General features: G+C 46.2%; 1 protein-coding gene across 1 annotated transcript in view; it reads right to left on the reverse strand.

The window, feature by feature from the left end:
* The window catches only part of DHCR24 (24-dehydrocholesterol reductase), a 28,223-nt gene extending 20,914 nt beyond the window's left edge, over positions 1-7,309 (reverse strand). The window contains exons 1-2 of the mRNA XM_045477526.1: positions 6,936-7,309; positions 3,482-3,637 (exon numbers count right to left, since the gene is read on the reverse strand). Of these exons, the coding sequence (XP_045333482.1) occupies positions 3,482-3,637; positions 6,936-7,166 (387 nt within the window). The 5' untranslated portion in view covers positions 7,167-7,309. The remainder of the gene's footprint in view (positions 1-3,481; positions 3,638-6,935) is intronic.
* Between the last annotated feature and the right edge of the window lie 10,136 nt (positions 7,310-17,445).

Here is a 17,445-nt window from a genome sequence, read left to right on the forward strand (position 1 = left end):
ACAAACTTGAATCAACAAACTTGACCTAACTGACATGCCACCCTAAAGAGCAGAATATGTGTTAAAAAAAATGCACATGGAACATTTACCAAGATAGCCCATATTCTGGGCAATAAAGTAAGTCTCAGTAAGCTGAAAAGGATTCTAATCATATAAAGTATGTTTTCTAACCATAACCGAATTAAATTAGAAATCGGTAATAGAAAGATCTCTGGGAAATTCCCAAATATTTGGAAACTGAATAACATGCTTCTAAATAACCCATGAGTGAAAGCAATATCAAAAGGAAAACCAGGGGTGCCTGGGTGGCTCAGTCGGTTGAGTGTCTGGCCCTTGATTTCAGCTCAGGTCATAATCCTAGGGTCGTGGGATTGAGCCCCACGTCAGACTCTGCACTGAGCATGGAGCCTGCTTAACATTCTCTTTCCCTCTCTCTCGGCTTCTCACCTGTGCACACACTCACTCTCTCTCTTAAAAAAAAGAAAAAAGAGAAACCAGAAAGTATTTTGAACTAAATGAATGTGAAGAGATTCAAAATTTGTGGGATTGTTTTAAAACTGTGCTTAGGGGGAAAATTTATAGCACTAAACATCTATATTAGAAAGAAAGGCCTAAATCAATTACCTCGGCTTTCAACTTAAAAAAACTATACCAAATTAAGTGTAAAATTAAATGCAAAGTAAAAGAAAGGAATGAACAAAGATCAAAGCAGAAGCCAATGAAATAGAAAACAAACAAACCAAAAGTAGAGAAAAATCAATGAAACCGAAGCTACCTCTGTGAGAAGATCAGTATAGTTGACTAACCTCTAGCTAGACTGGTCAGGAAGAAGAGAAGGGTCACAAATGACCAATATCAGGAATGAAACATGTGGCATCACTACAGATTCTACAGGTGTTCAAAGACAGTAGGGGAGTATCATGAATAACCTAATGTCAATTCATTATACAACCTGAAATAGACAAACAGCTTTAGAGACACAAACTACCAAGCTCACCAAGAAGAAACAAACTGAAGAGCCATAGTGCTATTATAAATTTTTATTTTGTAGATAAAAACTTGCTCACAAAGAAAAATCCAGGCCCAGATGGTTTCACTGTTAATTCTACTAATTACTGCATGAAGAAATAATACCAATTTTATACAAACTCCTCCAGAAAAATGAAAAGGAAGGAGTACTTCCCAACTCATTCTTAGGGACTTATAAAGCGACAGCAATCGAGACAGTATAGTATTGGCATACAGATGGGCAAACAGATCAACAGAACAGAAGATTCTAGAAACGGACCTACGTATATGGACAATGATTTTCAACAAAGGAGCAAAGCCAATTCGTGGAGAAAAGATTATCTCTTCAACAAAAGGGGCTAGAACAACAGGAAATCCACATACAAAAAAATATTTTTTCACCCACATTTGATACCATATGCAAAAATTAACTCCAAATGGATCAAGGTCTTAAATGTAAAACAGAAAACTGTAATACTTCTAGAAGAAAACATAGGACTAGGGCAAGACTTCTTAAATGAGACATCACAAATACAACCTATGAAAGAAATTAATATACTGAACTCCAAAGTTAACTCTGGTTTTCAAAAGAAGTCAAAAACTGGAGAAAATATTTGCAAATTGTGTATCTGATGAAGGACTTGTTTCTAGAATATATAATAGGAAAGCAACCCAATAAAAAGACTCAGTCTAAGATTTGAACAGGCACTTCACCAAAAAAGATACACAAATGGCAAGTATGCACAAGGAAAGATGCCCATCGTCAGTCATTAGGAAAATGGAAGTTAAACCACAACGAGCTACCACTACAGACCCATTAGGATTAAGACCAACCACACCAAGTTTATGATGATGTGGAGCCACTGGAACGCTTGTGGGAATGTGAAATGCGACAACCGCTTTAGAAAACAATTTAACCATTTCTTAAAAAGTGAACCATACTCCCATCATAGGATCCAGCTATCCCACTTCCAGGTATTTACCCAAAAGAAAGTATAGGTCCATATAGAGACTGTACACAAATGCTCCTAGCCACTCGGTAATAGCCCCAAACTGGAAACAACCCAAATGTCCATCGATAAGTGAATGGGTAAACAAACTGTGATCTACATAAACAATGGAATACTAATCAGTAAAACAGAACGCACTTCTGATACTTGCTTCAACATGGATGTATGTCAAAATTACTATGCTGAGTGAGGGGCACCTGAGTGGCTCAGTTGATTGAGTGTCTGACTTCAGCTCAGGTCATGATCTCCTGGTTTGTGGGTTTGAGCCCCGAGTCAGGCTCTGTGCTGACAGCTTGGAGCCTGGAGCCTGCTTCAGACTCTGTGTCTCCCTCTCTCTGCCCCTCCCCCCCCCCCCCAAAAATAATCATTAAAAAATTATGCTGAGTGAAAGTTGTCAGACAAAATAAAAAAGAGTACCTAATGCCTGATGCCATTTATATAAAACTTGAAATACAAACTAGTGATACAAAGCAGGCCATTATTTGCCTAGGAATGTGGGGGGAAGAGGCAGGTAGGGGGCTAAGCAAGGGATTCCCAAGGGGCACAAGGAAACTTCTGAGGGCAATGGGTATGTTCATTGTCTTGACTGTGCATACATATGCCAAAATTTATTGTCTTTGGACACCTGTGCACTATTTCATATCAAGTATATATCAACAAAGCTGCTTAGGAAAAAAAGAAAAGACACAGGGACATTAAGCAACACGGCCAAGGCCTCACAACAAAATGCCATAGTGTGGATATACCATATCTAATAACTCCCTACTGCTAGGGTATTGTGTGATCTTCCATTAGAAATAAAATTGTGACAGAAAGAGAAGAAGGGAGGGAGGGAAAGAGAGAGGAAGAAAGAGAGAGAAGGGAAAGAAGGAAGGAAGGAAGTAAAGATAAGAAAAAAGTAAAGGAAAGAAAAGAGAGGGAGAAAAGGAAGAAGCGAAGGAAGGAAGGAAGGTAGGAAGGAAGGAAGGAAGAAGTGATACAATCCCCCTGTGCTGTCTTTGATTTAGACTTATTTTTTTCCTTATGCCAGGTTTCAAGAAAAACCATTGGACAGGACAAAGATTAAGCACATGTCTAAGTCTATTAACAAGTGGGTCACCCTTCCTCCTTGCCGCCTCCAAAGCCCATTTTTTACCAGAATGCTTCCTTACTGGGAAGGGGTAATAGGTTGCATTTTCTCTCTCCTCTTTGCCCATGATTACCCCATCCTTTCTTCCCATGGAACTGCTGACAATCAACAGGTCTCCCTCAGCTCAATTTGCCCCTCCTGGGGAACAAGGCTATGACCGATCTCTTCCAAAGCTATGAGGTTTTGAAGGATGGCAGAGCCTTCTGTGATGACCAGGGGTCTTGGTCCCGTCCCCGCCGGGGTCTTCTTGGTTCAAGTTGTCTCCCTGTGAGTCACTTGCACCAGGGGTAGTGCCCCACCTGCTCCCCGAGCCGGGGAACTGTGGCACCCTCACCTGTTTCTTGGTGTCCACCTCCAGAATGTCCATCAGGTTGATCATGATGTTTTTGTGTGTCTTCTTGTACTTCCCGACCCGCAGCGAGACAGTGAGCCAGCCGGGGCGTCCCGTGCACATGAAAGTCTTGCTGCCTTGCTCCTTCCATTCACGCACCTGCAACAGTGGGACAGAGACTGAGCTGGCCCCACCAGGGGTCCCCAGAGCAGCTCACGGCCCTGTTTTAACGAGAGGGCGCCTGGAGTGACGCCTTCCCGTGTGAGCAAATATTTACTGAGCCTCTGCATCCTGCCAGGCCCTGGCAGGCCCACAGGCCTTTCCCTCTGAAGCCTCCCCGGCTAGTGTGGCCAACAGAAAAGCCGAGGTGTTACCACACCCCCAAAGCGGGATGAAGAAAGAGCTAAAAAACAGGATCAAAGTGCTACGGAAACAACTCTAACTGGGAAGCTCGGGAAAGGTTTTGTAGCCGTCATAACACAACCTGACAAGGGAAAACCATTTACTGGGTGCCCCCACTGTGCCAGGCACCCACTGTACACTGTGGGTACTTTACTTCTCCCAGCAACCCCAGCAGGGCGGGATGACCAGCCCTCTTTTGTAGGTGAGAAAACCGAGAAGCAGAATAATTTGGTCAATCAACCAGTGGAGGGCAGAGCCCAGATTCACAGGCAGGACTGTCCAACTTCAGACCTGGAAAGATAGATCTGCTTGTGTTAACGGTCAAGAACAGAATAACAGTTAACACTCATTACTGAGGCTCATTATGTGCCAAGCCCTGTTCTAAGCATGTGTGTGTATGTGTGTGTATGTGTGTGTGTGTTAACCCGTGTCACTTGAAGGGCGAGAGTAGGGGCAGGGAAGGACCACCAATCCGATGGAAGGAAGAGCTTTGCAAAACCTCTACTCTAAGTGACCAGAACACAAAACACCGAGAGCAAACGGCGAGGTGCCATGCCTATCAGGAACATGGGAGGAAGTGTCCCCTTCCTACTGAGAAGGACATCTGTCGCTGTGAGCTTCGACCACCCATTTCCTCATCATATGCTTCTAATATTCCCATCTTCCTTTGGTCCAGGTGATGCTGAGTCTAGCCCTGCCCCAGAAGGTGGGCACAGGACTGAGGTCTGATTCCATCCTTTGGGCCATAGTGACAGGTTCAGGGATGGGCCCAGGATCCCAGTCAAGACAGTAAGACCTGTTCTAGGAGAGGTGCTCCCATTTTACTGGGGTTGCTGAGCTGGTTGGATGAAACTGCTGGGGTTTCCACAGGGCAATGGGTCTCCCTGAGAATGAGGTCAACCCGGAGGAAAGCAGAGCCAAAAGATGGCAGAGGGATGGTGAGTTGGGAGATTAGGGACAGGCGATCCTGGATCCAATCATACCTGAGCCAGTTTTACTCCTGGACTTTTCAGGACCTGGGCCAATAAAATCCCTTTTTGTTCAGGCCAATCTGAGTTTGGATCCTATCACATGCAACCAAGTTGTGGAGGACGTTGCATTGAAGCAAGAGCTGTCTGTGAGGCAAACCGCTCAACATGGGGGAGAACTTTCCTACCATCAGAGGCCAGAGCACCCTGTGAAACACAGGTGTTCAAGCAGAGGAGGGTCACTGAGGAAGAGATTTCTGTGAAGGGGTGAGAGGTGGGATTCCACCATCAAGCAGGCCTTGCCCCTGCCTGACTCTGCAGTCCCAGGACTTCAAACTCAGCGGTGCAGGAAATGGATTGTGGGTGCGTCGGATGGGCCACAGGAAGGGAGTCTGAGGTTTTAAAGCCTGAACCACCGGTTGGACTGGATCCTGATGCGAACCAAACAAGAATCTGGGCAGGGAGGCAATGTTCTTGTGACCACGTGCCAGAGAGAGGTGGGGACGGCCAAGATAAGGGGCAACTACTTAAGTGGCTGGTCAGACGGCTGTTACCACGAGCTAGGTGTGAGGCAACAGAACCAGACCTTCTGGGTGGAATGGAAAGGGCTGGGAAAGAAGATAGGTCAGAGTTCAGGCTCTAAAACCAGGCTGACCTGGGGTCCAGCCCCATTTACTAGCTATATCCACTTGGACACATCACTACGGCTTCAGCTTCAATTTTTCCACCTGTAAAACAGGCATAAGACCTACCAGGGTTGCTGTGAGATTAGAAACGATGGACATCAGGGGCACAGGCGGTGGCACATGGCAGGTCCAAGGCAGTGGGCTGGTTTGGGCAAGCCCCTTGTCTTCCTGTCCAGTGAACCCTATGGCTTCGTTCAGGTGAACAAGCACTCACTGGGCTGCTCTGGGCCAGACCCCACGGGCCCGATGTGAGTTGGACAACGGTCCTTGCCTTCAAGGAGCTCACACTCTGATTGGTGGGGAGGAGGGGGGGCGGTGACAAATACATGGAGAATCTGAACAAGTGGAAAGAGCTAGGAAAGAGGGTGCAGCTGGGAAGGGAGGGTAGGCAGGGCTCTGGAGCTGTGACTGATCAACTGAGGCCAGGGCAGCCCACGCAAAGCAGTTCCAGACGCTGCATCCTGCCACCCAGTCCAAGGTCTTATCCTTCATGGGAGTGGCCCTCAGCATCCATCTTCCCACTCTTGCTTGCAGCACCCAGCCCTGCGCCAACAGAACATGGAGGCTGCTACACCTGCGGTGAGGGTGGTGGCAGGAAACAGAAGCTCCTTGCAACCTAACACCCCTAAGAGAGGAACATAAGCAGGGGCAGAGGGAGCCAAGAAAATGCCCAGACCCGATGCTCATGCCAACGCTGGGCACGGAGAAGGAGGCTCCACTGTGAGCACCGGCTGGGGCAAAGGCTCCGGAGGCGCAGACACGGAGGAGGACTTCCAGAGTTACTGGAGATGCCTCCCCAAGGAGTGAACGCCAGGCCCAGAGCCGCGCCGCGAGGCTCCTCGCCCTGGCTGGGTGCTACTTTCTCACTTTAGTCCTTCAGTCTACAGGAGTCCACAGCTCCCGGCTGCTACAGAGTAAACTCCAAACTCAAGGCCCCGTCCCAACCTAGCTCGGAACTGACTTCCAACCTTCTCCCGCTCTGGACCTTGGCTCAAATCCGACCCTCCCCCTGACACCTCTTCCTCCCTACTTCCCAGTCTCTAGTGCCAGCTCCACCTCCCAGAGGGCCTCCCCGCTCTGAGACCGCTTGGGACTGGTGGCAGCCACCTGTGCACGGCTCGCCTTCCCCTATCTCGTGATCTTTTATATCCCTCTGGGGACCCGCACGTGCTCCGAACATAGTAGGCACTCCACAGACACCGAGCAACGTTTTGTCCCCCGAAGGCCTTTGCTCACTCCTTTCCCTCTCCGGGAAGCACCACCCCCCATCACATTTTGAGTTCAAACCCCCCCTCCAAAACCGGCGCACCGCCCGCCACCTCGCATCCGGCGTGGCGCTCTCGGCGCGCACGACCGAGTGCCGCGGACCGGCTCCGGTGCGCCCCGCCCGGCGTCGCTCACCTGCTTCTGGATGTCCCGCACACGCTCCCCGTGCAGCCGCGGCGCGCTGCTGAGCTTGAACACCACCCAGGCGCGCACGTAGTAGTAGATGTCGAAGATGAGCGAGAGCGGCAGGAGGAAGAGGCACACGAACACCCAGCGCTGGTGGATGAGCACGAACTCCAGCCCCTTCACGCGGACCCAGAGCAGGAAGAGCAGCGCGCACACGGCCAGCGACACGGCGGGCTCCATGGTGGGGCCAGCGGCGCGCCGCGCGGGGGAGGGGGTGCCAGCTCGCGCCGCCTGTCACCGCCACCCGCTCCTCGCCCGCCTGCGCCCGCGCCGTCCGCAGCCCGCTCCCGGGGAGTCTTGGGGTCGCGTCGCCGCCTCGCGATTGGCTGGGGTCGCAAAGGTTCGGTGGGCCGAGACCCGGCTGGCGACCAATGGTGAGCCGCGCCGGAGATCGGACCAGGAAACCGCTGCTTTTATTGGCTGCGGGAGTCAGGCCGCTCCACCCTCTTCTCTCCGACGCGTGGGGAGGGGTGGCCGGGGACACGCGCGCTGGTGGGGTCAACTGCGCCCTGCGGTGCTGGAGGCTGTGCGGACGCGGGCGGCGGCGGTCGAGGGATGCGGCTGCTGCCCCTGCTCCTTAAGTGGTGCCTCCTCGAGGGTCGCGTTAAGCGGTCATGCGTTGGGTTACTTCCGACGGGTGCGGTGGGGGCTCCCCACCGCCCTGGGTCAGCCACCCTGCAGCTTGGCCCAGGATTCCTGTCCAGGCCGGCCGGAGAGGATGCAAACCTGGCCCTGACCTCGGCAGGTCAGGTCACTCCGTGCCCGCAAGACCACATAATGCACCTTTTATTTAGTCTTGAGGCGCTTTCTGTAGATTCATTTGAGTTACACAGCAGTTCTTTTTGGGCGGTGGGTAGTAGTGTGAGCCCCGTTTTATCCACAAGGAAACATTCCAGAAGCGTGAAGACCTGTCCCTAAACTCCAAAAGGCTTTTGAGGGACAGGCTGTGGTCGGCACCCTTCCCCGTTTTCCACGTGCCTGAGGCAGATAGGCAGGACTGGAGGGGGAAGAAGGAAGGAAGGAGTCCCAGCCATTGCAAACGCAGTAGCGGCCACTGTGCCCTGCAGTGTCGCAAGCCCCAGGGGTGGGGTGCTCTGGGGCAGTCAGTACAGAGGAGTCATGACTGTTACCGGCATTTCACCTCAATTCTGTAGAAAGCAGGGTTTTTTTTTTTTTTTTTTTCTAATATTTTGGAAAGTGTAAGAGATTTTTATTTTAGAAGCTAAACATGACTGATCAGGTCCTACACTGGTCCTGCTTACCTATCCACTTCCCTCTCTCATCTTTGCAGAAACATGCACTCTTAGGTGGTTCCCTGGGCCCCATTACCCCTCATTTTTTCATTCACGCCGACACCTCTGGAATGCTCTTACCCAGGTCCTTAGTAGAGCTAACCTTAAACACATCCTTGAAGCCAGCTCAGGGCCACCTCTAAAACTACATTTATGGCACTTCCTTCCCCTTTCAGGTGCTCAAAAAAGAGAGTGCATCTGTCACGATTCTTTCACGTTATTTTTAAAGTATCTATGTGTCTTTCACCCCCACAGACAGCTTTAGGGCACATGATGTCTCGTTCACTTTTGTATTTCCAGTTTCTAGCATAATGCTTGATGTTAGACACTCCGGCTTTTGTTGACCAATGAATGAATGAAGAATGTGGGCTGAGGCTCAAATATTCATTGGGCTTTAAAAATGAATAGTCTAGGGGCGCCTGGGTGGCTCAGTGAGTCAGGAGTCTGACTCTTGATTTCTGTTCAGGTCATGATCTCACAGTTCATGGTTTTGAGGCCCGCACTGGGCTCTGTGCTGACAGTGCGGAGCCTGCTTCGAATTCTCTCTCCCCCTCTCTCTGCCCCTCCTCTGCTTGTGCTCTTCTCTTTCTCTCAAAACCAATAAACTTACAAAAAAAAAAAAAAAAAAAGAATAGACCTGTTTTGTCTTATACAACAGCTCCTAGCTATTGGCTTGTGGCCAATCCAAGCTGAGATGTACTTTAAGTGTAAAACACACTGGATTTCAAAGGCAGTACAAAAAAGAGAATGCAAAATATTTCATTAATAATTTTTATATTGATTACACATTGAAACGATGTTTTGATGCCCTGGGCTAAATAAAATATTGAAGTTGATCTCACTTGCCGCGTTTGCTTTTTAAAGGTGGCTACTAAAAATTGTTAAATGACAGATTTGTCTCAAGTTCTATCTCTCTGAAGCTCCAGTCAAGAGGGGGCAATTGAAATGCAAACTTCACACACGAAGTTACCCTGCAGCCACTATGGAAAAGGCCTTTCTGCTGCTTCCTCTGCCTGAACTCAAACATTGGAACTGTTAGAGAGGGCTTTGCTTTAAAAGCTTAACCATTCTAAAACAACAACAATAACAAAAAAGAAAAAAAAAAAAAAAAAAGAAAAAAAAAAGAAAGAAAACACACACACACAAAAACCTTAACCATTCTGAGTGTCGTTGGACTATTAGGTAATTGGGAAAGTTAAGTTCCACCTAAACATCACCGTTAGACTGAAGTGTGTTTGCTTTGTAGGAGAAACCTCGAAATGACTGCTGATCAGAATAGTTTACACTTGGGAAGAGGAGGAAGAAGCCTCAATAAGACTGAGAACTCTCAAAGAAGGAAAGGAACAAAAACATACTCAGAACAGTTGTTTACCCAGCCCGCATGTTCTCATTCTCTCTTCCTGCCTACCCGCCTGCGTCTTTGATTCTTCTTTTCTGTCTCCGTAAACCTCAACCTTTGGGGCTGCTATTGTCGAGGTGAGAAAAATAGTAACCTCCAGTTGGGCCAATTAATTAATTTTACCTTTTAAATGAACATGTAGCAAAAGGGCTTATGATTGTGTACCGTTTATGAATGTTAGCACATGGAGGGGTTCTTGTAACCACCAACACAATCATCACCCCCAAAAACTCCCTCCTTTGAGGTCGTGTCCTTCTCCCACCTTTAGCCTCTGGTGACCGCAGCTGTGTTCTCAGTTGTATAGTTTTGTCTTTTCCAGAGGTAAAGGTCATATGAACAGAATCAAATCATACAGTTTATTACCTTGGGTCCGTTAATTGTTGGTAGAGGATTATTTATAGTGGTAAAACACGTACAACAATGATCGTTGTAGCTATTTTTAAGTGGGACAGTTCAGTGGTATTAAATACATTCACATTGTAGTGCATCTATCACCACCATTCAGCCCCATAATTCCTTTCATCTGAAACTTTGTGCTTTTTACACAATAACTCCCCGTTCTCCCCTCCCCCAACCCCATCATCTCATTCAGAGAGAAGAACCACCATTCTTGACTTGAGTTTGACTACTCAAAGTTTCTCATAGAAGTAGCTTACTTCATTTAGTATCATGTCCTCAAGGTTCATCCTCGTTGTGGCATACTACCGAATTTCCTTCCTTTTTAAGGTCGAAATATCCCATTGTATGTACCGCTTTTGACTTATCCATTCATCCGTTGATGAACACTTGGGTTGGCTCCGTGTGTTAGCCATGTCCACAATGCTGCTATCAACACGGGTGGACAAATATCCTTTCGAGATCTTGCTTTCAATTCTTTTGGGTATATACCCAGAAGTGGGCTTGCCGGATCCGATGATAATTCTATGCTTAACAGGAAACTGTTTTCCACAGCAGCTGCACCATTTTCTGTCTTCACCAACAATACACAAGGGTTTCCATTTTCCCCACATCCTTGTCAACACTTGTTTTCTGGGTTTTGGTATGCATTTTCTTTTTCATAGTGGCTGTACTAGTGGGTGCGAGGTGGTAACTTGTTGTGGTTGTGATTTGCATTTCCCAAATGATGAGTGATGTTGAGCATCTTTTCATGGGCTTATTAGCCATTCGTATACCTTCTTTGGAGAAATGTCTGCTGAAATCTTTTGCCCATTTTTGAATCGGGTTTGTGGTTTTTGGGGTTTTTTTTGTCATTGTTGAGTTTTAGGAGTGCTCTATGTATTCTATATATTAATCCCGTACCAGATATATGATTTGCAAATATTTTCCCCATCCCGTGGGTGTTGGGCCATTAATTTGTGCCCAAGTCAAGGAAGCTCCCTTTGGTGGGAGTCTCTTCATGAATGCACATTGTTGTTAATAACTGTACATTATTTACTTGAAAGCCCAGTCAGAATGCTTAGGAATAGGATGATCTGGTGAACAAGCTCTCAGATTAACTGGAGAGTCAGCAAAATCACTTTTATAGTTTGACAACGTAGCAGACTTCCTATAATGTGCGTCCCCGTTTCTTTCATAATGAATATAACCTAATCAATACAAATTGTTGTTGTTGTTGTTTTTTTTTAAATAAATTTTTTTTTCAACGTTTATTTATTTTTGGGACAGAGAGAGACAGAGCATGAACGGGGGAGGGGCAGAGAGAGAGGGAGACAGAATCGGAAACAGGCTCCAGGCTCTGAGCCATCAGCCCAGAGCCCGACGCGGGGCTCGAACTCACGGACCGCGAGATCGTGACCTGGCTGAAGTCGGACGCTTAACCGACTGCGCCACCCAGGCGCCCAGTGGAACAACCAGGGTTTAAATGAGGTGGGGCAGGGGCACTGGTCGAAGAGGGCTTTGTCGGTAACTGAGCTTGACTTCAAGGAACAGGCAGGGTTTCACTTAGCCCAACTGGATGGGAAGAAAAAGTGGATCTCTTGTCCCTTCCCCACCTTAGTTTTGGCCTCGACCACTGTACCATTCATGCTTGCAAAAAAATTAGTTGAATTAATAAACACAAGGTGACTTGGCTTGCCCCCCGTCACCACTAATTGTGTGTCCTTGAGAGCAGGAACCAACCCTTCTTCCTACTGTACCCTACTATACTTCCTACTATAGTGCAGTGTCTTTTTTTTTTTTTTAATTTTTTTTTTCAACGTTTATTTATTTTTGGGACAGAGAGAGACAGAGCATGAATGGGGGAGGGGCAGAGAGAGAGGGAGACACAGAATCGGAAACAGGCTCCAGGCTCCGAGCCATCAGCCCAGAGCCCGACGCGGGGCTCGAACTCCCGGACCGCGAGATCGTGACCTGGCTGAAGTCGAACGCTTAACCGACTGCGCCACCCAGGCGCCCCGTTTTGTTTTTTTTTTTAAGAGGAAGAGAGAGCGGTGGGAGGGGAGAGAGAGAGAATCTCAAGCAGACTCCACACTCAGGCGGAGCCTGACATGGAACTTGATCCCACTACCCTGGGATCATGACCTGAGCCAAAATTAAGACTTGGACACTCAACTGACTGAGCCACCCGAGCACCCCAATATTTTTTTTTATGAAGGAGCTCAATAAACACCAGAGTCCTAACAAAGAGCATCTCCTTATATGCATATAATACATCTACTGAGATTGTTTGGTCCTTGCAATTAGTCTGAGGGGTAGCAATGCAGGAGACTATTGATCTATATTGTTTTTATTTAAAAAAATTTTTTTTTAATGTTTTTATTTGTTTTTGAGACAGAGAGAGACAGAGCAGGAGCAGGGGATGGGGCAGAGAGAGAGGGAGACACAGAATCTGAAGCAGGCTCCAGGCTCTGAGCGGTCAGCGCAGAGCCCGACATGGGGCTCGAACTCACAGACTGTGAGATCATGACCTGAGCTGAAGTTGGACGCTTAACCGACTGCGCCACCCAGGTGCCCCGATCCATATTGTTTTTAATAAATAGGGACATCAGGGGCGCCTGGGTGGCGCAGTCGGTTAAGCGTCCGACTTCAGCCAGGTCACGATCTCGCGGTCCGTGAGTTCGAGCCCCGTGTCGGGCTCTGGGCTGATGGCTCGGAGCCTGGAGCCTGTTTCCGATTCTGTGTCTCCCTCTCTCTCTGCCCCTCCCCCGTTCATGCTCTGTCTCTCTCTGTCCCAAAAATAAATAAACATTGAAAAAAAAATTTAAAAAAAAAAATAAATAAATAAATAGGGACATCAGACTTGGGGGGCCTAAACCTGCCTGATCAGTGTCTTAATCTGGTGAATAGATAAGCCAAAATATGGCTCTCATCTTCTGGATTTTTCCATCACTTGAATACGCTCCCTTGATTACTGGGGGAAGTGCCGTTTCCTGTGGTTCAGTTCCATGACATAAAGTGGAAATTTCAGAATAGGGTTTCTTAAAATGTAGTCTGCAGACAATCCACCTCAGAACGCTGGCCAAAATGCCAGTTCCTGGACTCACACATCCCACTGCGTCTAAACCTTCAGAGGTGAGTCCCAGGAATTGGCTTTTTAAAAAGGTCTTCAAGTTATGCTTATGCTTGCTAACATTTAGGAGATTGGACTGAATGTTTCTTGACTCTGAAACTTCTCTAAGACTATTTTATATATGTATATATATATATATATATATATATATAAGCCCTATATATAAAAATATATAAATATATATTAAATTTATTAAATTAATAATTAAATAAATAATTAAATTAATAATATATATTTAAGCTCTAATAAGAGGTTCTTATACATTTATATATATATATATATATAAGAGGTTCTTATATATATATATATATATGAGGTTCTTATATATTTATAAGTTTAATATTATATTTATTAAATTAATAATTAAATAAATAATTACATTAATAATATATATTTAAGCCTTAATAAGAGGTTCTTTTCCCTTGCAAAGTGCCGCTTTCACCTAAAAGTTTATCCAGAAAACTAATTTCAGGTAGTTAAGATTTCATTGTCTTATTACCTTGACTTTCTTAAGAAGAGTAAGCAGTTTTCCAAGTCTCCAAGATAAGACTTTAACTGGATTGTAGGGGAGTTGGCTTTCTTATACTAGTGGATGGAGTCATTCATTCATTCATTCATTCACTCAGTCTCTCACTTGTGATGCTTTTGGCTGCACGTAACTCAAACAGCCACAAGAAGAAGGGTGCTTATTTTCTTATGTAGCAAGAAGTCTGAACATAGGTTGACCCAGAGTTCGTTAATTCACTGGCTCGGTGATATCTTGGAAGATCCACATCTTCCTTTCATCTGCCTACACTGTCATTCTCAGGTTATCTTCTATGATGATGGCTGGAGTGACCATCGTTCCAGAAGATACAGCAACATCCAGCAGAAGAAGGAGAATCAATTCTAGGTGGAGATTATTGATGTATAGGAACCGTGAAAAGTACTGGGGATAGAGCAGTGAACTAGACACAGTCCACACTCTGACAGACCATTGTGGGGGAATCTATGATGGGAAAATTTCCGGTAAATTTTCATTATCACACATATTTTCGAACACATGAAATTTTCTTAAATTTCTTTTTATATTTGAAAACCAATTGACAAATTGCTCTCCACAAATGCTATCCACGGGGTACAAGAATAGCTATATCTCTACACCCTTACCGACATTACAGAATGCCATGGTTATTTTGATGGTACTAACTTCAGACCACGTAGCTGGTTGTGCCCTTTGGCCTGTCCTGTGTCTCTCAACAGACACGCGAGCAGTTTGCTTAAGACCAGCCCACTATAAAGGATATCCAGCCACCAGTCTCCTTTTCCAGCTTGCCATAATGACCAGCTGTCAGTGCTTTCTAGATAGGAAGGACTGAAGCCAGTGTTTCCGACTGACCAGTCGGTGATCACCTTTCGGTGATCGAAAGGTAGTCTGCACAAATTAGGGCATTACCGATCTCTCTCCTTGGCACTCGCAGCCCAGAGAACTTCCACGCTTTACTGGCATTCCCAAGGGCAGCTCTTGGGGGAGTAGAGCCATCTCCTAATCTCCATGTGCCCAGCACACAGCACAAGGCCAGTGTCTCCAAGTCAACTGATCCCGAGCCTGATTCTTGGATGCGAATCATTTCAATTTCTTCTAACAAGCAGAACATCCCTTAAACAAAAACGATTAGCACATAAGCACTACGTACACACATACAGAAATAACTACATACAAACACACAAAAAGCAATAGTTTTATGTACCCAAACTACATACAAACAATATCTGCGTTCACTCAGTGGCCAGACTACAGAAGCTCACTGTTGGAATCACCAGTGAACCGGGCAGAGTAAAGGTTGGCGGTGCCCATTTCATTCTGATTGTTCTGTTTGAATCCTGACTCCCATAAATTAACCTCGGGCAAATTACTTCACTGCTCTAGGTAAGTTCTGGCTTGTAGTGAGTTCTCAGGGAGAATTGCCTGCCATTACCATTTCGCAACAGAAAGGGGCAACTCTCTTTGATCTTTTATTGAGCCTATGACCCTTATTCCTTGTAAGAGACAAGTGGTCTCAAAGTCACAGGCTATTGACTTAAATTGATGTGTAAAATGAAACCACTGATTTAATAAGCTTGGTAGCCTGACATTCTTTGGATGATAGGCAGAAGAACAAGCTGACACATGGGCGGTTTAATGAGGGACAAACAGTCCTCTGTAAGTAGCCTCCCTGAGGGCATGGTTGTGGGTCTGAGAGCACTTTATGGTATTAGATGTGCTTAATGATCAATGGAAGCATTAATGAAAGGTCAAATATGTTCTGAGTAAGCTGTTCCGCCAGGCAAAGAGGTGTATAATGCCTTTTTAAAAGACGCCTGAACTTAACTTTGCAAGGGATCTCTTAGAGAAAATACTTCATCGAAACTCTTACTCGCCCAGGGGTAGCGCGTCCTCGATGTTAGAAGTACATGGACCAAAAGGATTTTTTAAAAATTAAGAACCACCCCAGCGTTTCTAGCTTGCTCTTTTGCCATGTGAAGAAACCAACTAACAAAAGAACCATCATCTATTATCATTCTCCTTAGGCGAAAGAAAGGCAATTTCGACACCAGAAAAAGTCAGAAGGTCATAGTCTTGGAATGAAGAGCAGTCTTTCACATTGAACACATTTAGCAATTGTGAAACATGTGATACATTTCATAATTTTTCTGACATCTGGGAGCATCGTTAGGGACCAACTAAACAGGTCTGGGATTTAGAAGCTATTACCCTCTTGGGAACTGAACGGTTCTCAAAGTGTAAACATGGGCTAGCTGCATTATCACTTGGGAGCTGGTGACAGGTGCAAAGTCTCAGGCCCCACCCCAGGCCTTATGAAGCAAAAGTTCTGGAAGCAGGCGCATCAGTTTGGGTTTTGGCAAGCTGTCTGAGTGATTCTTACATACCCATACATGAGGACAATTATTGTAAACCTTCGTAAATATTTGCTCTGGAAACCCTCCAGTAACAGGATCCCACCATCTGGCAAAGAGGGTTTTCCCAGTGTCAGTCACCTCAGGTGGTTAGAAACTCCTAGAGTAACCTCCACGGTCCCAGTTCTGCCCTTTTGAGCCACGCTGAACCAGTCTTCCCTGTCTCCTCCCATTTGACAACCCTGTACATTTGAAGGCGACCATTACAGTTCCCTTCCTCCACATAAAAACAGCCACCCATCTTAACTGGTCTTCAGATGACATAATCTCTAGTCCTTTTGTCTGCCTGGCTGCCCTCATCTGAAGGCCCTTGTATTATTATTATTAACAACGAGCATTCCTTGACCACTTGTTCCTAAGTGTCCATGCACTGCCCAGGCATATTCCATGGGCTTCCACCTTGGGTCTTCTCAACGGCCCTGCAAAGTTGGTCTGCTGTCTCCAGTCCACAGAAGGAAAAGAGGCTCGGGAGGTCAAGTAACATACCCAGTATCAGTCAGCTTTTAAGTAGCTGAACCAGGATTCCACATCCCACTCTACAGGGCTTACATTTCCATCAAAATCTTGTTAATTTAGGGGAGGCTGAGCCGGGAAGACATGGGCATGAGGGCTGAGTATGTAACATGTGGGTAACAGCATGGACTCTGGGGTCAAACACATGGGGGTTGAGTTCCGTTTTCTGCAGATACTAATTATATGACCCTGGGTGTGTTTCCCATTTGCTCAAAGCCTTCATTTCCCCATCTGTACAATGAGGCTAATGATAGTTTCTACCTCGTAAGGCTGCTATGAGTAGCAAATGAATTAGCACTTACAAAGCCCTTAGCAAGGTGCGCAGGTTGTAGTAAGTACTCAGTAAATATCTCTGTTATTACTGAACAGATGTACTCAGCAATTATATAGTTATAATAGAGATGGGTTGTATTAAGACACATCTGTATTACAGCAATATAAATCATTGTTTTCTTCCCAGCTCCACTGACCGCTTACTTATTTCCAGCCCTGCTCTACTTCAGCAACTTCCTAACTTGTCCTCGGCCTCCCATTTCTCACTTTTGCACCAACCCACTTATGCTGACAGGTTCGTCTTCCTACAGCCTAGCTCGGATTGTATGTGTCATTTCCCTGCTGAAATAGCATCTGCAGAGTACGTTCAAGTTTCTCTTCCAGGCTAAGTAAGGTCTGTATATGCTATGGCCCTCAGTTCCCACTCTTCCCTTGTCCCCACTGTTGCCCTACATGGACTCTGGTTCCAGCTGAACTGAGTTCCGGGAGTTTCTTCATGCAGGAAGTTACTCTGCAGTTTTTCCCATGCACTCTGGT

The sequence above is a fragment of the Leopardus geoffroyi genome, chromosome C1 (assembly GCF_018350155.1).
Source record: "Leopardus geoffroyi isolate Oge1 chromosome C1, O.geoffroyi_Oge1_pat1.0, whole genome shotgun sequence".
Classification (NCBI taxonomy): Eukaryota; Metazoa; Chordata; class Mammalia; order Carnivora; family Felidae; genus Leopardus; species Leopardus geoffroyi.